Below are 24234 nucleotides of genomic sequence, written 5' to 3' on the forward strand. Positions count from 1 at the left end.
TGAGACTTTATTTGTTGTTTGATAAATGTTTATTTAATAAAGGTTGATATATATTTAAGAGGTATAGTTGTTTTTTATTGGGAGTTAAACATTAATGGAGATTTTTCTTTGGGGGCATTCTGTTTGCTGTGCAGCATGCTGCAGACTGAACTTTTTGGAAAGTTGTTGGATTTCTTAAGTTTCGTGTGGGAGAGGTAGAATTTTTAGTATTTCTTCCAAAGAATGGCAGATTCAATATCTGCCTTTCTGCAGTATGGGAGCACTGTGTTGAGGTGATGGTCAGGCATAATCCACAAACACCATTGTCTTCCATATCCAACTGTGCTGGTACAGTAGGATGCCACTTCGATCTATAGAAATTACCTGCTTGTGAGACTTAGCATAGAGCCAGCTATAAGACTGTTTCCTTATAAAACAGATGAGTTCGGTCGCTTTAAAGTCTCACAAGTACTCTGTTCAGTGTGGCCTCTTCTGCCTGGGGTTAGCATGTGAGTTGCCCTCCTGACAGATCTCAGGTACTGGTAATCTCCAGCGCTGAGACTGGCAAACAATGAAAGCCATTGCAGGGAGGGAGGTAATAGTACTCTTCAACTAGCTGAAATATTGTAGAATATTTATGTCTATATGTCCTTATTGTGGTTTTGTCCTTTTTAGTAAACAAACTGTTTCATTAAGCAGCTGTGTACCCAGGTGGCCAAGAAGGCCAGTGGTATCCTGACTTGTGTCAGCAATAGCGTGGCCAGCAGGGACAGGGAAGGGATCTTACCCCTGTACTCAGCACTGGTGAGGCCGCACCTCAATTCTTGTGTTCAGTTTTGGGCCCCTCACTACAAAAAGGCCATTGAATGACTCGAGCGTGTCCAGAGAAGGGCAACGGAGCTGGTGCAGGGTCTGGAGCACAGGTCGTACGAGGAGCGGCTGAGGGAACTGGGGGTGTTTAGTCTGGAGAAGAGGAGGCTGAGGGGAGACCTCATCACCCTCTACAGCTCCCTGAAAGGAGGGTGCAGAGAGCTGGGGATGAGTCTCTTTAACCAAGTAACAAGCGATAGGACAAGAAGTAATGGCCTCAAGTTGTGTCAGGGAAGGTTTAGGCTGGATATTGGGAAGCATTTCTTTCCAGAAGGGGTTGTTGGGCATTGGAATGGGCTGCCCAGGGAGGTGGTGGAGTCCCCATCCCTGGAGGAGTTTGAGTCACATTGACACAGCATTGAGGGATCTGGTGTAGTTGAGAATGGACGGTGTTAGGTTAATGGTTGGACTGCATGATCTACAAGGCCTTTTCCAACCTTGATGATTCTGTGATAAAGCATTTTTTGGTTTTCTTTATCTTTTTACATGATGTGTCTTTTAAATAGATCCATAAAACTGAATTTCTTTTTCTCCCAACAAAGAAACTAAACACATTACTGCAGCTTGTGAAATGGTAGCTGAGATGGTGGAATGCTTACAGACTGTGTTGGCACTGGGGCACAAAAGAAACAGCAGTATCCCAGCGTTTCTTACTCCTGTCCTCAAGAACATCATCATCAGTTTAGCAAGGCTGCCTCTAGTGAACAGTTACACAAGAGTACCTCCCTTGGTATGTTTGTTATGTTTTGTTTTCAGGCTTTCAAAAGCTATTGAACAACTTTTTGAAAACCAAACATGGTTGTTGCAGCTTATGTTTTACATCAGTAGAACTTCAACTTTTAGCTAGTTTGATCAGCCAGTTTTTTTAAGCACTGAGTAGGAAAACATTGTAAAGATACCAAATAAGAGTTCACTTTGGAATCAGAGCTTTGATTAGAAAGGAGTGTAGTCATTCCTTACATTCTTATGTGAAAGAATTTCCAGGTGGTAGTTTAAGAAAAGCAAAGCAAGCAGTGACTTGGGTGCTTTGTTAGGGCTAATATTTTCTCCTGCTCAGTGGGATTGCTTTCCCTGGAAAGAGTGCAAAACCTACACTGCTACTTTCTTTATGACACTTGAATTGAGAAATGCATTTTTTTGTCATGCTGACCACCAGAGTGATGCAGTAGTGCTGAGGTGTCTGGAGTAGTGTCTGAACTAACTCAGGTATTTGTGTAGGTACCACACCATGGTATGCCATGCAGATATGTTTGAATTGTATATTACTGTTCTTTCCTAAATCATCTTGGATTTTTTGGACAAAGTATTTTAACCTTTTCTTTTTGGCTGATTTAACATGGATTTAATAATACCTTGTGATTATCTGATCCATGTGTTTTTAGTATTGTGAAATGTCTTTGTTTTGATAAACTTCAAAACCACTATCAGAAACATTTCTAGATTCTTCCTAGGTAGAGCAAAAGGAGGTTTCCTGACATGTGCAAGGCCATTTCTCTGGCCTTTCTCTGTATCTCGGCACTCTGGTTTTGAGGGGATGTCAGAAGATACTAATTTTTTTTTTTTATTGAGACTTTTTTGCCCACTTTTGGATGTATCTTCATGCTTTTTTGGGTATCAATAGTATGTGAACTATGTTTGTTGAATTACCTTCCAGCATTGTGGCTATGCTATCTAGGAGTCACCTGGCACTTGAATTCTAAAGTGATATATATGACGGGAATGCAGTTGCTTTCAGATCCAAACTTGGACAGTAGGACTGAATAATTAATTTATAATGAGAAATATGAAAAAACAAACAAACTAAAATTAGAAATACCATGTAAAAAGTGTATTAGCTGTGTGTGTTAGATATTTGATCTTTCTCTAAGCTTTTTTGTGTTTGGAGAACTACTTTATTTACTGATGTCCCATTCCTTTTGATTGGTGCATACATATTTATAGCTATATATATATAGTACTATTTCTGGTTTGGATAAGTAGATTTTCTTTGTATTTCTTCAGGTTTGGAAATTAGGCTGGTCACCAAAACCTGCAGGTGACTTTGGCACAGTTTTTCCTGAAATCCCCGTAGAATTTCTTCAAGAAAAAGAAATCTTTAAGGAGTTCATCTATCGCATTAATACACTTGGTATGTACAAAATGAAAAACTAATACAGTTGTCTCTTCTTGGGCATTTACCAGTGTTGTGAAGTTACTGAATAACTGAATCGTTGTTTATTTCTGTTGGTTATGTAGAAGACAAATAATATTTCAGAGTAGGTTAGTAATTGTGCTGCAATAATTTTTACTTTTCATTCAATGCAGAGAAAAAAATTACAGAAATAAAGCCCAAAACAATTTTGAGGGAGATGATTTCAGTGTGCTTTTACAGAATGGCCACTTGTTTTTTGGAGCATACACTTGACTGTGTATCTGAGGATATTTTGTTTTCCCCTTTTTTTTTTTTTTTTGATTCATGCTTAGTATATAAATAGAATTTAGTTCCACACTCTCAGTATTTTAAATGAGATGCTGTCACTTCAGAGCTTTTGGATATGTCAAAGTTTACTGAATGAGAGTAGTCGGGCTTAAGAGTTCGAGTCTTTGTCAACAGATGAGACTGTCAAGGGTAATGCATCAAATTTCACATATGCTTACAGAAGTTCTTTGGGTTTGGGGTTTTTTTTTGGGGTGGCTTTTTTTTTCCCTCCTCTGATCTAGAGGTTAATATTTGACTGACTTGTGGTATAGCACTGATATCTGTTTGATCACTTTAATGCCTGGGATGACATTCTCATTTTTGATTCTTTTAGATATCGTTACTGTAAACTGCAAGGTATTTGTTATTTGGGAATCCTCTGCAGTTTTATAGGTGAAAATCTGTTTGGAAAAACTTTGAGAAGCACTTGCATTTTAATGACCTATTCCTAGGCAATTGAGTCATTTTGCTTTTAGGGCATGAAGACTTCTTGGATCATTATGGGATTCTCCACAACTTACTTTCCTGTGAGAATTGGCCAGTTTTTTCTGGATGATTTTCTGTGTTGTGAAAACATGATAGATCTCAATTCTTTGAAAGCTGGACAGCCAAAATATTTAAATGTATACAAGAAACAACCCAAACAGGACCATTTAAATAATAATGTGCAGAACCATTCTATAGGATTCATCACTTCCTAAAATAGAACAGTTTAAATTCAAGCTGTGGTGATTACAAAAAATGCCAAATCAAATAAGAAGTGATATGGAATTAAATCTAGGGAAATAATGTACCATTTTTTAGTGCTGTTCCATGTTTAAGCTTGTATCAAGACATCAGTGGCTATCTCTGAGTGTTTCCGTAGGATGGATCAGCCGTACTCAGTTTGAAGAGACTTGGGCTACCTTGCTTGGTGTGCTTGTGACTCAACCTATTGTAATGGACCAAGAGGAGAGCCAACAAGAGGTGATGTTATTCACCAAATTTTTTTTAATTGAATTTTACTTAAAATAAGAAAAATGTTTTTACTGATAAATGTGTAAAACAGAAAAGTAGTGACTAAAACTAAGAGATAATTTCTGGCTTATATTTCCTTGTCTTTATCTGTATTGAGTTCAGACACACCCATCTTCTGGCTTAAAGCTTCTGCAAGCATGTAAATAGTACAGAAAAATTCTAGTCAAGCTGTTTCAGCTTTATTTTAGTATGTCACTCAACACACACAGTTCACAGTTTGTTTGATTAGATGTTTGGCTTTAGGCACAGAAAGAACTTCGAAAGAAACAATGTGTAAGAGAACTGTGCCTTTAGGAAATACACTAGTTAACTGTAACTAGTATATATTACTGCAATTATCTGTGCTATCTAATAATCAAACTTCAAGGGGAGTTACTTTGGTAAGGTTTTTTGTAAGATTCCTGACTAGAAATGAATTGACCTAGAGATGCATACCCACGTTTCTCACTCCTAGTTGTAGACTGTATATTGGATATTTGAGCGTCTAACTTCGATGCTTCAGGTAAGGGTTCAGAATTCAGTGGAGGGCACTTGGGGATCAGAGCTGAAGAAATTTATCTATACCAAAACCAAAGATGAGAGTGAACTTAGCTATCATGAAAGAGGCTTTCCCTCTTCAGATGTCTTAACCTGCTCGTGAACTGGTTTTACTAGATTCTAGCTCTTTGACCTGAAAGGTTTTTTGTCCTAGACTCATACAGCGTTCACTCCCAAATTGTGAACCATCCTGATGTGATGTGCAGAGTCTAAAGCATGTTGAAGAATTCAGAGGGTAGATGCCTACAAATAGTGGATCATGGATAGCAGTCATAGGACTTTGCTTCCCTTGCTTCCTAGGCATCAGACTCCAAAAAGGATTTGGGCATCATCATCTCTCTTCGCTGGGTTAGCATTTTCTGTTAGATTAACTTGGACATTTGTTGTGCAGCCTGCACAATTTTTGACTTAAATCTTTTCTACATAATGGCTATGTTGGATCAGACTTAAGGCAACCTAGCTATTGGTAGTTCCTTATTTGTCACATAGAGAATATTTATTTGTAGAACAGGAGTAATACTGCTCCTTTACTTTCCAAGGAAAGCTACTATGTTAAAAATGGCAAATATTTTAAGCACTACTATAATTTCAGTATGTGAATTTCTTCTGAAATAAAAACTTAAGATTCTTTTTTTAAAAAAGTTGAAAATTTGTTACCATCTTATATTTTCTAAAAAGTTTCAGACTCTTTTGTGGTCTGATCCTTTCAAAAAGGAATCAAAATCCATACAATGAAAGCAAAAACAGAGAAGAAGCATCCTGCCTCTTCAGAATCTGCAAGTGTTTGTGCTGCTGTTCTAATTTTAGTTTGTAAAAAAACCAAACTGATTTAGTGAAAGTACTGATGATAAACAGTTCTGAGCAAAAATGTGAAATATAGGGCGAAGATTCTTGCTACCATGAACACAGGGAGGATGAGTTACAATCCACAGTGCCAGAAGTTTATTCTAAGATGTATTTTTTTTTTTTTTTAAAAAAAGGGAAAGAAGCAGACTATTACAGTGGTGATGATTTGCAGTGGCAAAGTACTTGATGCAATGTGTATAATTCCAAAACTCCTATTGGGGAAAAATGACAGTGCCTCAAGTATGAATAATAGATTGAATTTAACCAAATATTTTAAGAAAGTGGTGTTACAGTTTTCTCACACTTTTACAGTGGTACTAAATACTGAATGTGTAGCATGTTGGTTTAGAGGAAACGTTGGATGCATCTGGATAATGATGCCCAGAAAGATGCTGATGAAAATTCATTATGAGGTTGAGTTTCATTCCTAAATGGGCAGTTAGTAAAAACAGTTAATATGGATCCTTCTCTGAAGAGTTTCCAACTCAGATTTGGTCTTGAGGTTTTGTTTCAACAGGTAGCTACTGGGTAGGTGCAAACAAAGAAACTAAACACTTTGAAATTTCCGAAATGGACATCTTGAGGTTTTAATGCTGTCGGGATAAGAGAGAATGCATGCAGAATGGCTGATGAGATGGGTGTGTTGCTGCTACAGTCAATGCTTTGTGCATATTTCTTATATAATGATTTCTGGATGGGAAGAAGTCTAGATGTTAGGCTTATTAATGATAATTTAGTGGAAGATGACAAACTGATATTCAGTGTTTTCGGGATTTTTTTTTTTTTTTTTGACAATTCAAATTACAGTAAGTTCATTTTACAGGAAGATACAGAGAGGACCCAAATTAATGTTCTTGCAGTACAAGCCATAACTTCCTTGGTGCTGAGTGCAATGACAATACCTGTTGCAGGCAATCCAGCAGTTAGCTGTTTGGAACAGCAGCCCCGCAACAAAGCTTTAAAAGCTCTGGACACAAGGTATTTTTTTACTTGTTATAAAATGCATAAAAGTTATACTCGTGATTAATACATAATTACAGTTGCTAGCTGTAGCAAAAATATGTAGAGACTATTTTCTACGCGAGTGTATACAGGTGGATCTGTTTACACAGAAGTTACATGGACTTAGCATTGTGAACCTGCTGAGTTAAAAGACTATCTGAAAAAGTATGATATTGGAATCTAGTAAACAGTGTGCGGAATTATTTCTCAACATTTCTCAGTTTTAGCATCTCTTGATAATGAAAATAAGCATAGACCTATAACATTGTAGAGTAAGCTAATCAGACTTGCACAAAAATGTTAAAGGGAAAATATGTTTAAACTCATTTCTGTTGGGCTTTCAGGTTTGGAAGGAAGCTAAGTGTTATCAGGGGAATTGTTGAACAGGAAATCCAAGCAATGGTATCTAAGAGAGATAATATTGCTACTCATCACTTATACCAAGCTTGGGACCCTGTTCCATCGCTTTCTCCTGCTACTACAGGTAAGTGCCTTTGTGTGGGGGGAAGGGGAGAGTGAATTTCTTTTACATTTAAAAAGTATAAAAGATACTCTTCAAAATTTATTTGAAATCCAATTTGAAGGAGATTAAGCCATTTTCAATCTACTTTGTAATGCATATTTTTAAAACTTCTTTTTTGTTATAGGTGCTCTTATCAGCCATGAAAAACTCTTACTGCAGATCAATACTGAACGAGAAATAGGAGATATGGATTATAAACTGGGACAGGTTTGTTAAAACCTTAACTTTGAACTTGACTCTTACTACATTTCTTCCAGTTTGTGAAAATTCAGTTAAGAGGCATTGCTTAACATCAAATGTAAACTAAAAGCTCTGAATGATGCAGGATAGATCATAACTGGGTGACTCCTCTCAGCCAGCTGTCCCACCTCATGGAATTTTTGCTTGTATATGTGACGTCTACCTGTGAGCATGCTATTGCATGCTTGCAGTAGTCCTTCGGAAATGAAAAATCACTGGACGTAAAATAAGCGGTGTTGGTTTAATTTTAAATGAACCCAGTGTAGGGACATAAATTTCACTGGATGATGTTAGTTAGAAAATGAGCACTACATACAGTGAATAAAAAAATAGTCCATATCCAATTATTTATCTCCTTGACAAATTAGTCTTTACATGAAGTTACATGTAAGTTTTAAATGTAATATTTGTTTCACTATTTTAATAGTATGTATTAGTGAAAAAACTTAAATAACTAAACTCAGATTACGTTATTTTTCTTGAGGAATCTTTTGCATAGGGAAGACTAAATGATCACTCTTTGTGTCTAGGCATCTGCATATTCTCTTGAGGTTATGAATGGCTTGAACGTTCCATATTTGCAGGTTTAAAGACCCTGTGTGTTATTTACCAAAACTGTTAGCTGTGTATCTATGCTAGTCATTAGGCATACTACTTGAAAAATAAATAAATGTGCATATATTTTTACATAACATGGAAAAGAATTCTATGTAAGGGTGGATTTTTGTCTAAGAAAGAAGTCATGAGCTATGTAAGATAAGTAACTTTTTAAAGTAATACCTATATTAAAACACAGGCTGTGAAACTTGTATTTATACAGCTTCTTAGTTCTTCTTTGTAGATAATAGTTAATCTAGTCTGAGTCGAAGGACTTAGTCTTGTCTGCTTTCAGAAGAAAGGTTATACTGCAATCAGATACGCTGAGTTATGGTTTGAGAAGAGTTAGGAATGTGTTTTCTATTGAACTGCAGTCATTACAGTTCCTCTGAATTATTTTCTTGCTTGATACAAATTGTAAATATTTAGACTTTGCTTTAGATTTTAGATCTGGTATGTTGACTTTGGGATGATGCATGCACATTGTTAGTGTGGGTTTACAGATTAGCCAGATGCTGCTTTCAGCATCATCTGTATTGCTGTGTAGCACATGATGCTACTGTTTTTGTTGTGCCATATGGTTTAAAGTGAGTTAAACTAAAATGTTGAAAAATGTTAAAAAAAAGAATAGTGATGTGCAGTTCATGTAAATGTTATTTGAGGCTGTGTTGCCTGTCATTTAAATTACAGGTGTTTTGTTTCTAAGATTTTTCTAATCTGACTTGAGGGTGTTAAATGTTGTGCTTCTTTTCTATTTCTTTTTCTTTTTTTTGTGCATGTGTTACAAGGTCTCAATACACTCCATATGGTTAGGAAATAATATCACTCCATTGAGAGAAGAAGAGTGGGGTGAGGATGAAGAAGATGAGAATGACATACCTGCTCCTTCCTCACCACCAACCTCTCCTATTAACACCAGGTGACTGACTTTTTCTTGTCTCTCCTTGGACTTACCAATGACTTGTTGTCTCTTCATGTTGAGTTCAATAAACTGGGTTTATAAATTGGATGCTGGTAAATAACTGTGTTATTTCAAATCAAGTATTTTAGCAGGGCTTAAGAATAGCCATTTTAACATTTGTTTATTGTGCCTTGCAGGAAACACCGGGCTGGCGTAGATATACATTCTTGTTCTCAGTTCTTGCTTGAACTGTATAGCCAGTGGATATTGCCATCAAACCCTAGCAAGAGAACGCCAGTCATTTTGATTAGCGAAGTGGTGCGATCAGTAAGTCTAAACTATTACTCAGGGTCATCATTGAGTATATGTTACCAAATATTCAGAGCTAAGCAGCGTTTGTAAAGCACCTTTTAATGTATGGGAAACACTGATATTTTCTTAGCAGTGCTTTTATATGGGCAGTATAGAAATATAATTTGAGCAATTATAACATTATACTGATTTAAACTATATAAGCATCTGGATTGCATATTCTGCTACTACATTATAAACACTATTGTTAATGATAATCTTTTACTTGACTACTTGCTAAAAGTAAATTTCAGGATTTTATTTATCCTATCTCTTTGTAAGAAAATAAAAGATGGAACAACAATGTATTAGAGGATTAAACTGGTTATCGAAGCGTAGAAGCAAAACTAAAGAATGTGGGTGTGGAATGTGCCTTGATAGCCATTATTCACTACCACAAAAGACTTAAAATAAAACTGTCCTTGCAAGAGAGTATGTATTGTGCGTTTTGGGGTGTTTTAGTACATTGTAAATGGCAGTGTGCATTCATTTTCCAGAGTTACTTACTGCAGTGGATTTGGTTTTGTACATCATTTGGAAAAAAGGGTCATTTGGAGGTAATTGTGTTCTGAGATGGATGGTGGAATTAATTCTGGACAATAGTTACTTTAGCCACTTCAGTTAATGTTTACATATTTAATAGATGGATCGAGGAATCTTTTGCTGACAGTTATAACAGAAGGGAAAGTCAGGTTTTGGCTGTCTGCTAATGGGCTTTTTTATATTCAATTTTAATTTGTGTACAGCTTCTGGCAGTATCAGACTTATTTACAGAAAGGAATCAGTTTGAGATGATGTATACAACATTGACAGAATTGCGAAAGGTACATCCATCAGAAGATGAGATTCTTGTACAGTATTTGATACCAGCCACTTGCAAAGCTGCTGCTGTTCTCGGAATGGTAAGAAATTCTCATTGAAGTTTATTGCAAATTCGTGAGTGTCTAGGTTAGCTCATCTTTAGCTTCTGCTGCAAAATCTGATGTACTTGCTAAGAGTGGTTTGTCTCCATGAAAATCCCTCAGCTGATCTGCACAGCTATAAGTAGTAATAGGATATGGATACTGGGCTTTCAGAGGTTGCAAACATCATCTCCAGTTTCCCCATACTCAGATAGAAGGGTTGTTTGATTCGGGTTGTTTTTTGAGGTTTGAATTTAATTTAATGTGCTTTTTGGTTTATCTGACTCAGCTGAGTGTTATCTTTGCCCTGGACTCAATTGTTACATTTCAGGGCAGAAATGAGGCCTCTGAAACAGCTGTTGCTAGATTTGTGTCACAGGTGAATGGCTGTAATCTCATGGGAGGCTGGGACAAGACATGTGATGAATACATAGCTTGATAGTCAGGTATCCCTTTTCTTTCCCTCACTCTTCCCTCCATTGCATCGTTCTGCACTTAGGGAAAAAACATTATTTATGCACGTTTTTTAATGAAATGTGTTGCTGTCTTATAATCTGTAGATGAGAGAGCAGTAGTATATTGCAATGGACGTGTCAGAGTGAGATTATTTAGAAGAAAAAATTACAAGTTACTTTGGAAGAAGTTAGCATTTCTAGAAACTCTACAAGACTAATATAAAACTGTATGGGTAATAGTGATAAGAAAAGTTTTGAAAGACTTTTGGGCTAGGGCTTCCAGTAGCTCTTATAGCACTAACCGTGCAAGGGAAGGCTGTTAAAGTAATGCTAAACATGCAGAAGTAGTTTTAGAGATCAGCTTGTTCTGACTAGGCTGTAATTTCCCACTCAATGAACTAATAACACCTTCTCACAAGCAAACAGCTGAATAAAACAGGTTAGTGGGAGGGCAGAAGAAGAGTTGATTCCATCAGGAATTTCTTGTCCTGTGCTCAGTTATGTAGAAACTTTGCTTAAAAAGAGCAACTAGAGAGCAAACTGTAAAACTGTCCTGTATCTTAGATACTGCATGAAAACAGAGACAAGGTAAAACAAATCATTTCTACTAAATACTTGAAATAGATTGTAAGAAAAAGACTTTTCAAATTTAACAGTTTAGAATAAATTTTGCATATTTCAGTAAGTTTCTGTACTTTAGTTACAGGGAGTGAAGTATCTGATACAGCTTGATATCTGAAGACTAAACATAAAATCACAGAATCATTTAGGTTGGAAAAGACCCTTAAGATTGAGTCCACTGTTAACCACTTAAACCATTTTCTTAAGTGCCATGTCTACATGTCTTTTAAATGCCTCCAGGGATGGTGACTCAGCCGTTTCCTTGGGCAGCCTGTTCCAATGCTTGACAATTGTTTCATTGAAAGAATTTTTCCTAATATCCAATCTAAACCTCCCTGGCACAACTTAAGGCCATTTCCTTTTGTCCTCTCACTTGTTACTTGGGAGAAGAGACTGACACCCACCTTGCTACAACCTCCTTTCAGGTAGCTGTAGAGGGCGATGAGGTCTCCCCTCAGCCTCCTCTTCTCCACACTAAACAACTCCAGTTCCCTCAGCCATTCCTCACAGGACTTGTGCTCTGGAGACTTCACCAGCTTCAGTGCTCTTCTTTGGACACACTCCAGCACCTCAGTGTCTGTCTTGTAGTGAGGGGCCCAAAACTGAACACAGGATTTGAGGTGCAGCCTCACCAGTGCCAAGTATAGGGGTAAGATCCCTTCCCTGTCCCTGCTGGCCACGCTATTGCTGGCACAAGCCAGGATGCCATTGGCCTTCTTGGCCACCTGGACACACTGCTGGCTCATACTCCCCATGGTTCTTTTGCACCATCAGCTCTCCAGCCACTCCTCCCCAAGCCTGTAGCGCTGCTGGGGGTTGTTGTGGCCCAAGGGCAGCCCCTGGCATTTGGCCTTAGTGAAACTTCCCCAGTTGGCCTCAGCCCATGGCTCTAGCCTGTCCAGATCCCTCTGTAGATGCTTTCTGCCCTCGAACAGATCAACACTCCACTCAGCTTGGTGTCATCTGCAGATTTACTGAGGGTGCACTCGATCCCCTTGTCTGGATCCATGGGAGTGGTAGAGAAAGATGTGTACGTCTGAGTGCCAGTTGTCTCAGAGAACAAATACATGGAACACTGTACTGTGAGTTGAGTGGATGACAGACTGTTCTTTTGGATGCAGACTATAGGCATCTACCAGCCAGTTTCAGTCAGAAATGTCCTTTGTGGTTAGCTGGAAGGCCATAAAATTTCAACCATCCAAGTCCTATATGTAGAGGATTCTTAAGAGCACATACTGTATACTAAACTAATTCTTATCTTGGTTTTCTTGGCTTTAAATCATGAGATAACTTTTTACAGGTAAATCAAATAGCATCAGTTTGCTAATTAATCTGCAAATAATTTCTTATCAGATTATGTTAATCTTGCGATATTTGATTAAAAGTGGTTTTAAGCTGAGCTCTGGTTTGTGCCATATTTTCTGCTCTTTGATTTGTTCCAAGTATTTCGAAATGACAGGAGTCACCAGTACTGAGCCAGTTTTGACTTCTAATGAATACTCTCATTGGTTGTATTAGGATAAAGCTGTGGCTGAACCAGTAAGTCGACTACTGGAATCAACCCTAAGAAGCACCCATATGCCAAGTCGGATCGGAGCTCTGCATGGAATTCTTTATATCCTTGAGTGTGACTTGCTTGATGAGACAGCGAAGCAGCTCATTCCAATTATCAGCGAGTATCTGCTCTCCAATTTGAGAGGAGTTGCACAGTAAGAATTTTCCCCCCTCTTCCCCCCCTTGCCCCAAAGTGTTGCATGCTTAGATGCAAACCAAAGGGCTCTTTATGGTTTGCTGTTGTCAGTACATTTTAGAGCAGGCTGTTGTATCAGGCAGGCTTTGGCATTTTCACTGAAAATATCAGCCAATTTTAGGTTTGGTTTACAGAAGTGAAAGGATATTTGAGGGTGAGAAAACTGTTTGATAGCTCAGACTTTTGACCCTCTGGTAAATTGTGTTCCCTAAACCTTGTTTTTCTGTCAAAAGGCATACTTCTTGAAGTAAGACTTGCAGGATCAGTAGTGAAGCTTACTTCTAAACAAGTCAGGCACTGATAACTTGTAATTATGTTGCTGAAAAATTTCTTGTGTTGCACTGGATTTCCGTGGTAACTAATGCTCCCCTATGGCATCTCAGTGATACTTTGAGTTTAAAAATTGCATAAATTTAATGTGAAAAAATACTTAGTGCTTCTAAGGATTGTTTATATTGTCTGTATTTGTGACCTAGACAACTTTGATGTAAATGACCACTAGTGGTTTTGTTTATTTACAGTTGTGTGAATATCCATAACCAACAGCACATCTTGGTAATGTGTGCAGCTGCTTTCTATTTGATTGAGAATTACCCACTTGATGTAGGGCCTGAATTCTCTGCGGGAATTATACAGGTATGTTGTGATTCCTTCAGTCACAGGTGGTCATGTAACCTGGGATCACCACATATCAAGTGAAGTGTTAAAGATAGCTTATTGTGGTGTAGGTATGCTTTTGGGTTTAATTTCATCAGGTTTTCTTAATACCTGATGCAGGTCCATACTAGCTGCAGTGGTATGGAGCTAGAAGATGACCTTAAATACACCTCAAAAAAAGGTAATTGGCTCTTTTTCTTTTTCAGATGTGTGGAGTCATGGTGTCTGGAAGTGATGAATCAACACCATCCATTATTTATCATTGTGTCCTGAGAGGATTAGAACGACTCCTTCTTTCGGAGCAACTTTCTAGGCTGGATAGTGAATCATTGGTTAAACTGAGTGTTGACAGAGTGAATGTGCAGAGCCCCCATAGAGCAATGGCAGCACTTGGATTAATGCTGACTTGCATGTACACAGGTATTTACTTTTTTTTTTTTTTTTATACCTTTGATGTGTTAAGAGACTAGCTTACTAACAGTGCTAACTTTATTCTTTGTTTTTGTTACCAAGGATAAAAAGGTCTTATTTTAGCATTCACGGTAAACTTGTAACAAATTATTTTGATTTAGGAAAGGAAAAAATCAGCCCCAGTCGTACCACAGATGTAAATCCTGCTGCTCCTGACAGTGAATCTGTGATTGTAGCTATGGAACGAGTATCTGTTCTTTTTGACAGGTAAGAGGATAAAACATTTATAATAGGGCACTGAGAAGGAAATGATTCTGTTTGGCACTGTGTGGTCACTTCTTTTATTTGACAGTTCTAATACTTAATTAATGATGTTTCTCTGCTTACCATTGCTTAAAGTTGATACTTCTAGTATATACAGTAACACTGATGGAATTGCTGAAGGCAGCACAAATGTACAGGAATGTAAATGGAAAACAGACATGTCTTAACTGATACTGTGTTGCACAAACTGTAATACTTTCTAAATGTATTTCCAGCTCCCTTCAGGTCAAACTCTTAAGTGCTTTTCAGGATGTCTTCTGCGTAATCAAGGATATAAATCCAATTTACGGGAAGTAATCTTTCAAACCACCCTAAGAGTTTAAACCTTTTTCCTCTTCCCCCACCCAAGCATTGCTCTTTCCAAGGCTGTTAAGTAATTGCAGAGAAAGGGTACAGTAAAACTTCTGTATTCGCATGGAACTCATTTAATGGAAACATTTCAAAACCCCTGTTTTGATCTGACAATCTCAAGCTGTCTTAAGTGAGCATAACATGTTAGATTTTGCATAGTAGTTTGTGGGATAATGGTTTACATTTTTTAAAGTGCTCAGTGGTTTTTCTGTAAAACTCAATGAGGGTTTCACTTCTGCACTCAGTGAGAACAGAACTAGAGCAGTGTTCAAGTGCTTTTGAAAATATTACTCCTAAGAACTAGCAAAACAAATGTGAATACTGCAAGCAGAAAATAACTCTTGCAGGGAATAATCAGACGATAGTAACCTGATCTTGACACATCAACAGATGCAGACTTTATTAGGAAGATTTTCCAATCAGTGTTAAGTAAGATTGTCTTCAAGTTGAAGTATCATTTCCCCTCCTTACAGTGCAGTGCAGCATGCTTTTCCTGTTCAATGTATTGATCATACTGGTCTTGAATAAAAACCACAAATATGTTATGAGTGGAAATGAGTGTTCTGCTTATAAATGGTCTTTGCTCTGATAACTAGGAGTGATTTGCCTGTCCTTTTTTATTGGTGGCTTTTTTCAGCATTCCTATTATTAAATCTTGTCTTTGCAATTCCAGATCTTTGAAAAATGTTGACTATTTTTTAAAAAAGGGCGGCAGGGGGAGGACATGACATCTGTAACAACTTCTAATAGTTTGGATAGTAGATCTCTTTGTTAGAGTAAGTAACAGTACACTGTTAGAGTAAGATTACATGAAGATTTGGACTCCTGAGTGTTGAAGACTTCTTTGCCTATCTAGTGATGAAAGTAAAATGTTTTTTCTGTTGCCAATTAAATTAGAAAAGAACGAAATATTTACTGGAATTCAATAGTAAAATACATTCGTTTTTCTTATTTTCAGGATCAGAAAGGGATTTCCTTTTGAAGCTAGAGTAGTGGCTCGGATCCTTCCACAATTCCTCGATGATTTTTTCCCCCCACAAGATGTAATGAATAAAGTTATTGGAGAATTTTTATCCAATCAGCAGCCTTACCCGCAATTCATGGCAACAGTAGTTTATAAGGTAGTGTTTATATTTAATTTTTTTTCTTAAATGTTTCAGAAGATTTCTAAATAATTGACAGCTCAATTGGAGGGGCAAATATCAATTTTGTTAGATCTAACAAACCAGTTACAGTGATTGTGCTGTATTACCATGAGCTTTGTCTTCTGGGTGACATGGAGGGCTAGAATCACCATGTCACCCGGAAGACAAAACTCACAGCAGTACAGTTCAGTTGCTGATAATGGGGAAATAAATAGAAAATTAAGAGTTGTGATCCTGGTGCTCAGACTCTTTAGATCTCAAGGAGCCAGTGTGGGTCATCTGGCCTTGTGAGCTCTGCAGTCAAGCCCCTGTGGACTCAGTTGAGCTTCTGGGTATTTTGCTCTTCAGCACCTTCTTACTGGACTCATGCATCACTTGAGAGTGCATATGCACAGCACAATCAATATATAAAAATAGAGACATCAGACAAGTCTTGTATTTCTCTATGCTTACTCCAGTTTGCACAGATGTTGAGTCCAGTTGGATCCTGGCTGACTTTTGCAGAATCTCTTTCTCTAGGCATTGTGTTCATTAATTCTTCAGACCCAGAGTTGTCTCCAGGAATCTGGTTTGTGAACTTCAGAGCTTTGTAGCTGGAGAGAACCTTTACAAGAAAAACTTAATTCTTTCTCATGTTCATCTACCATGTCTTTATTCATGTGTAAAATATTTTTGCAGGTATTCCAGACACTGCATAGCACTGGACAGTCTTCAATGGTCCGTGACTGGGTGATGCTCTCTCTCTCTAATTTCACACAAAGAACACCTGTGGCAATGGCAATGTGGAGTCTTTCCTGTTTTTTTGTCAGTGCTTCCACCAGTCAATGGATTTCAGCAATGTATCCTAAAAAAAATGAATGTGTGCCATTTCTGGGTAAATATAGTGATTCTGTAAAGCACGTCAGTAGTCTTGAAAGACAAGAGTACAAGTTTAACACACACACAAAAAAAGGCAGATTTACTGCAGTTAGTGGTATATATCATTTTGTGCTATTGGTGCCTCAGGTTTGAGCAGGAAAAAAGAGAACTTCTGAACAGGTTATAAGAACAAAGTTACTTAGGACTAATCTTTTTTAAGATCTGCTGCTTGTGACTATGCAAGATGATTGGGAAGGTCCTTACTTTGAAGGACTTTTTAAAAAGCTTCATTGGATAGCTTTGCAGTGATCTTTAAAAGCTTTGTTCTATATTCCTTCTGCAAGGTAAAATATATTTTTTAAAAAGAAAAACACCAAAAATCTCGAATTAAAGAAAATTATCCTGTACATAAAAACTGTATTTTGCAAGTGTGCTCCTGGAGGTGTACTGCAGTAGTAGTGAGTTGTGGCAATGGGATGAGATCAGCCAAACTACATAGGTGCTATCAGTGCTGGGTTTGTTTAAAAACAAACAAACCCCCCAAACAAACAAACAGAAAAATAACTATCGCATTTCAGGACCAGGCAAAAAAGTGGCCATATGTCATGTTTGAAACAACCTCATGACTCTTAATCTCAGCAGTGCTCTTCAGCAGTTTTGACTGTGGTGTTGATTTCACTGTTTGCTCCAGTGGATAAGGAAAACTACTGCTAGATTAAAGATAATTTCTGGGGATAAACTGTGAAATTAATGAAGAAAGAGGATTTCTGTAATAGCAGTTTAATTGCTACATAACAGTATTTTGCACTTTAACATGGTTGGTGAACTCAAAAATACACCATTTTATTGGAGAACAGTGTTGGAGAACTGCTATACCAAAAGACAAGCAGCTTCTGTCATGTTATGACCTTAACTTTTATATTTCAGTCTTCCACACATTATCAGCAGAATGGGAAAATCAGAGCAAGTGGATGTTAACATCTTCTGTTTGGTGGCCATAGATTTCTACCGACATCAGATAGATGAAGAATTAGATCGGAGGGCCTTTCAGTCGGTGTTTGAGGTGGTAGCATCTCCAGGAACCCCGTATCATCGCTTATTAACTTGTTTGCAAAATGTCCACAAGGTCACAGCATGCTGAACATCTTGATGTATAATGGAACTGCATGACTAGTGTTGGAATCTGGTATGAATTGTGGGGAATGCAAGATCAAGAAAGTATCTGGGGTTGCATTTGTGGTAAATATGGATCTGTAAGTTTTACTTCCAGAATGTGTGGACAAGTGCTCTGCAGCACTGGAAATCATCTGAAAAGTCTAGTGTAGTTCTTCTTGTTGTTGACACCAGGCACCTGTAAGTGGAAAGAAATATGTCAGTGTTTTTCAAGTGATGTTTGGGACTAACCTGAGACATGCTAACTGTAAAATATAAGCAAGTACTACATGCTATAAGCAAGTACTACATGCAAGGTGACTGGTATTACTCTTCTTCCTAATGTTCAGCTGAAGCCACCGTGGTGCAGCCGGTAAGAAACTGACAGAAAGACTGTTATTGCAAGCTGCAGTCACTAGAAAACTTCATCATTTTATGTACCTGTATATACTGTTGTGTAGTACAGAATAGAAATTGTTTCTTAATGTCTCTCCCAAACAAGGAAAAGAGAAAATGGCTTTCATGATTTACACTTCCAGCATGTAATTCTTCTCTCTGGACTTCCTGATATTCTGTGGTGTATGTGTTGGTGATATCGGAGACGTAGTGCACATACGTAACCACACATTTTTCTTTTTTCTTCTCAGGATTTAAAATTTGAGTACAGTATATCAGTAAAAGAAATTTTAACTTAAATATTTCTATATAATGTACAGTATGTAAAATTGTAAGATGTGTGGTGCATGAGCTGTGCTGTAATTTGAGATGAACAGAAGCCACGCTACTGAATGTCTTGACATCTGTATTGTCCTCATTTTTTTTTTTTCTTGTGCTTGAATTCATGTTCCTTTTGGAAATCCATCTTAATGTACAGATTACATCTTGTTTTGCATCTCACTTGTTCTTAAAGTGCTTTAAAACTGGAATATGTTGATTAATTTGTCTTTAGAGACTGTACTAAGGAGGCATTCTTGTGATCCACTTTACTGTAGCTTCTTTTGAATTCCTTTATTTTGAGACATAATGGTAAGAGAGGACTAGTTACTCTGGATCAGCATTTTGTATACTTAAGAAACTTCTCTTATTTGCTGCAGAGCATTTTAAGGGACAAAAAATGGTGCAAGCTCCCCAGTAGTCAACCACCATTTGACCTTTCCTAACTGAGACCGTGGAGTCATCTGGATTCAAACCATTTTCGAGTAAACAAATCTATGCTAGCAGTTAAGAATTAGAAGGCTGCAGTGGTCTACTTTGGGACTGGCTAAGGTGTTAGATTACACAACCTCTTTTATTACCTGTTGTATACATAATGCTTTAGACACAAACACATTACAAATATCCATGAATTTCAGGACACTCCACAGGGCCAGATTTAGCTTTTACTCACCACCCAGGGAACCCCACTGATTCCTAAGCATACATGGGGGAATCTAGCGCAGCATTTTTCTTTAGTTGTAGTTGTTATAATTTGTTAATTATAGAGGAATGATACTTTGGTTCTCAGTCACATCCTATATTTAACCTCTCTTCATTTTCTTATCACACCTTTTGGTGACACTTGGAAAAATGAGATAGTGTTGTCAGGAGGAGCATGTACTGTATGTATTTCTGTATATAATGTATATGTTGAAATTATACACATGTGACAACATTTAATGTATACAGATGTGTATATTTGTATTTATTAAACCCATGTATTTAAACTAATTCCAATCTAGACCAAAAATTGTTGCTTCTGCCCATAAATTGATTACAAAGGAATTGTCCACTGATGTCACTTCCTTGTGGAAACTGATAGTATGGGCAGTAGAAACAACTGTAGATGTTGCTGTATTTAGCTCTCTACAGATCTTACTATCTAGAGCAATTATTTCTGCCCTTAGTTGGGTTATTCTTCTTTCTTGGGCCACAGCACTGTGGTAATTTTTAAAAGAAACTGAACAAGAGTTCAGAAAAAGATTTAATAAAATAGATACTGTTTGAAAGTTTTTGAGTTATATTCAAATTATCTTAATTCTGATAAGAGACGCATTCAAGGCAGTGAGATATAATGCCCTGTGTTTTCATTAAGGGTAGTATAGATCACTCTCCCTTTTGTAATCACCAATAATCGTTTTGTACTGTAAACCCACACACCAGTCAGTTTTTGTATGATATATAGTTTAAGTGAAGATATTTTTGTAAGCTATTTTCCAAAATTTAAGACAGATTTTAATATATTTTTTAAGCATCAGGTTAGTCATATTCTCACCATATAACAGTATATGTTGTGTTACAAACTGTTAAATTCTTCATCATTTTAAGCTCCTCATGATTAACACAGAATAGCTGGTTACTTTACCTTGGGATAACGGGAGCCAGACCCTTCAAGAAACTTTCCAAACCAATTTGGGACTTGCCACAGAATCTTTCCAACTGGTGATGGAATACATTGAGTTAAGCAGTCAGCACGGCTGGATGAAAAACACCAGGTGTGAACAGACCCCCTTTCCTCAAATGCCTGTTGCTGGCCTTCAAGCAAGTATTTACATTACCCATTTCAAGTCGAGTTTTAGAGCTGATGCAGTCAGTTCTAACTTCACACAGATTCACTGGTAGTAATAACTTCATCTGTTTTAACCTCTCTTGGAGATTTGTCATAGTATACCTCCTGAAACCTGTTGTAAGTGTCTAAAGAAGGGCACCTCCTCTTAGGAAATTCTCGGTGACCTGAAGGGAATGTAACTTTTAAGGGTCTTCCTAGTGTGGAAACATGCACCGGTAGTGCTTCAAATCTAACACTTCACCTGCAGCACACTTTCCTGTCTACTTCCTAGACACGCTTTCCCCACCCTCACTTCTTTTGGAATGAAATCATATTTAAAATCACTTCTGCCTGCTTCTAGTGACAAGAGCCAAGAGGTATGCGATGGGGACAGCAAAACAATGGCCACTAAGAAATACCAATATTGGATTTAGAGAAAAAAAAAAAATCACGTCCCTTGGGATTGTCTTAAGGCAAATTTTTGTTTCACAGAATGTTTTTAATGTGCTAATTCTGGAAATCAGGCTGTTCAGTTTTTCACTGAGAACAGGGTAGAAATGTGTTTTGAGCTTAAAACTTATATTTGGTGTCCTGGCTAACCAAAGCAAACAATTTCTTTAATGTGCTTTGCAGTGGAACTGGCTTCTTTACAGCCTTGCAAGACTAGAGGTATGGCATGATGGGGAGCATACTTAAGACAGATTAATGTTTAAAACTTCATTTACAATTCAGTTGTCAAAGAACCTACTTTACTAAATCTGTAATGTGTCTGTCCTTTAAGAACACTGTATGCTAGCCAACTTTTTATAAACAGTTTTTGGGCCAGCTACCCACTGGCCTATTAAAGTTTGATTTCATTTCATTTCAGCATGCCCCCTCCCTTGCACTGAGTGCGAGGAGTTAGAAATTACAACCCATTGTAATCTAGTTCCTATTTGCAGATTTCAAAGTATTTTCTTTACTATTTATGCTCTTTGCCAGTTGAAATTGAATGTGACTTCATTTAAATCTTCTCTAAAGCACATATTCAGGTGTCATTTCTTGCCTAAAGCATCTGTAGATGGTTGTGTATTACTTTTGCTTTGGTAGGAATGCCTTCTCAGCACCAATACATTGCTTGTTTCTTAACCACCAGCAGCATTCCTAAAGCACTGAGTAATGGATGAACAGATTTAGATCAAATGAAGTGGGTAACAAGTGGAAACTTTTGGGTTAAAAGTAATTTGTTGATACTTAGTAGATTTGCCTTAAGAGCATTCTGTCTCACCATTCTCCTTTTTAAATGGCTGTTAACTTTATATAGCAGATAAGGAGGTTGTGTGAAAAACACTGCAAGGACAGTTCTCCAAGAGCAGCAGACCTGGTTTGTCTTAATATTTTTGTGGAGCTGTCATGGCTAAGCATTTATGCTTCCTAAATAAAAGAAATTTTAGGGTATAATGAGCAATAAATATAGCAATAAGCAGTTTAAATAAATTTGGTCATTCAGAATCTTACCTGGTGGTTGGAAGGGATGGGGTGGGAGAAAAAGGGGAACTGATTCAAGTACATTCATTGCATAAAGCAGATTTTTTCCATGAACAATCGCAACTAAACTTTCTACTAAAGGTAGAAATCAACTAAGTGACAATGGTAGGTGCTTTGCTCTTGTGCTTTTAAAACACTTGGTTATAAGGATACAATTGATGAAAGTTGTAAAAGAGCAAAGTACTTTGGTAGGTTTTAGGTAGCTTGAGTATTTTAAAGTGAAAGCAGGCTGCTGTAAAAACTAGAGTAAGCAATGTAGCAAAATTTTGGGAAAGTCCAATATGCTAATTTTACTTAATACTGAGATTTCAGGTGAACTCTTTGTGCATGCTACCTTAAAGTATCCATTGAAAATCTTGAGAATCCCACAGTCATACCCAGGAGAGCTTCCATCTTAAGTCAAGTTTAAGCTGTATTCAAGTTAATTGGGTATAAATGCTGCAGAGCATTTGTGAAGCATGCGCTGCTTTTTGTCACATGCATTTTGTGTGAGCTTCTCATTCCCATCAGTCTGTGTATACATACCGTTAAGTTGGATCAACCTGACTAAGGATAAGGTAACACACCCTGCGGTGTTGTCTTGTACAGTTTGAGGGCAATGATGAGCAAAAGCTTGGAGCCCCAACCCCAAAAGCAATTGTACTCAAAGGAAAAGGAGAGAGTATAATTTTAGATGTATGTTTAAGTTTAAAAAAAAATTGCTGAAAATACTGCACATTGAAACGAAAAGAGAAAATAAAATATAACTATTACTGTAAGTGATTTTTCTGTTTTTTTAAAAAAGGTCTTGATGCATTTTTACTATAGTTTTTTTTCTCAATATCTTGTCTTTACAGCAGCTATCAAATATGGGGTGTTTTAAAAATTTGCAAGAATACTTGAACTCTGTGCAAATATAGGTACACTTCACAATCACAGTGCTGTTTGCAATTAACAAAGAAGTATCACAGTTGAGCTTTTAATTGTGTCTAATAGTCATGCTTGCCAAAATGTCTCTGGGATTCTAGATGAGATCAGAAAACAAAAAATTTAAGTGTACAGCTGTATTTGTGAATGAGGGTGTATTTATCTGCAGCAGTCCTGAGGGGGGATAATGTTACACAGGAGAAGAAATGGTTTAACTTGCCTAAGCTTAGTTTCCCAGCTGTTAGGCTTGCATCTTAAAAGAAATTTCTGGGTGGTCCTGCTGCTGAACACTGGAGGATGTCTTGCAGTACTTGACTGTTCAGAGACATCTTGTTTTGATTAACTTTGCAGCACTTGGCTGTTCTCTGGAAATTCTGGAGTAATCTTTAAAGTATTAGCTTAACGCAGAAAGCACGTGCTGGTTTCATTCTCAGTCAAAATAATTTTTTTACGTTTTGTTTATCCTCGTCAGCGTTAGTAGCAAATGATCAGCCACTCTTGTCACCTTTTAGTTTAGCTGTGGAGCCAAGGAACAGAACTGCACTGTGGTAAGTTTCTTTCTCTTCAGAGTTGAAGACTTCTATGAATAATAAAGTCTTCATCTTTTTGTCACTCAGAATACCCATTTAGTTTTTGGAAGGATTATCCCTAAAGATGAATTGCCAACCATGAGGAGATGAAACATTTCATTTTAGAAGACTTTTAACTTTTTAAAAAAGAAAGATTAAAACTTTTTGACTTTTTAACTTTTCTACTTTCCCCACTCCCTCTCCTGTCCCATATAGGTATTGTTTTGATTGTTTTTTTTAGTTAGGGCAGCTGTAAGAGTACTGTAGCAATCATTTTCAAATTGGCTTAGTTCCACCCCAGTTACAAGACAAAAAGCTTTGATTGCTTGTAGAATTACACTGTAATTATACCATAAGTTTTGCATAACTGTTTGAAGAGATGAAAAGATTTGTAACTTGCAGGTTTGTTAAAAAGTTGGAAGTAGGAACATGAAAAAGTTTATACAGTATATAGAATATCTTCTGAGCCAAACCTCCTGCTCTTCTATTGCAGTCATAATTCTACCTTAATTTTGTTTCTGTTCTTTCCCATGGCTATACATCCAAGTATGGCAGAGTAATCCTCACCCCAGGTGCTGTTTTCATATCCTTCGAACTGCAAATGTCGTGGGTAGATTTTGATCAAGTGCAACCTTGATTGTTTTACCTCATTATTTACATTTTGGAGTACTTTCAGCTAGGCTGCAGTGTTTGGGCTCCAAGCAAAATGTGTCCCTAAGGGTTGGGTTTGACCATGCCCCAGATGTCTGCAGAGTTGTAAG

At 37.3% G+C, this 24234-nt stretch overlaps 1 protein-coding gene across 2 annotated transcripts in view; it reads left to right on the forward strand.

Moving 5' to 3' along the window:
* The window catches only part of HTT (huntingtin), an 88360-nt gene extending 65626 nt beyond the window's left edge, over positions 1-22734 (forward strand). For both annotated transcript variants that reach the window (XM_074904432.1, XM_074904433.1), the window contains 16 exons: positions 1392-1579; positions 2851-2977; positions 4173-4273; positions 6531-6685; positions 7054-7193; positions 7357-7439; positions 8858-8988; positions 9168-9297; positions 10068-10223; positions 12818-13008; positions 13571-13685; positions 13913-14126; positions 14279-14384; positions 15751-15913; positions 16616-16776; positions 17723-22734. In XM_074904432.1, the coding sequence (XP_074760533.1) occupies positions 1392-1579; positions 2851-2977; positions 4173-4273; positions 6531-6685; positions 7054-7193; positions 7357-7439; positions 8858-8988; positions 9168-9297; positions 10068-10223; positions 12818-13008; positions 13571-13685; positions 13913-14126; positions 14279-14384; positions 15751-15913; positions 16616-16776; positions 17723-17936 (2375 nt within the window). In that variant the 3' untranslated portion in view covers positions 17937-22734. The remainder of the gene's footprint in view (positions 1-1391; positions 1580-2850; positions 2978-4172; positions 4274-6530; positions 6686-7053; positions 7194-7356; positions 7440-8857; positions 8989-9167; positions 9298-10067; positions 10224-12817; positions 13009-13570; positions 13686-13912; positions 14127-14278; positions 14385-15750; positions 15914-16615; positions 16777-17722) is intronic.
* Positions 22735-24234: the final 1500 nt, after the last annotated feature.

Source organism: Athene noctua, chromosome 4 (genome assembly GCF_965140245.1).
Source record: "Athene noctua chromosome 4, bAthNoc1.hap1.1, whole genome shotgun sequence".
Lineage (NCBI taxonomy): Eukaryota > Metazoa > Chordata > Aves > Strigiformes > Strigidae > Athene > Athene noctua.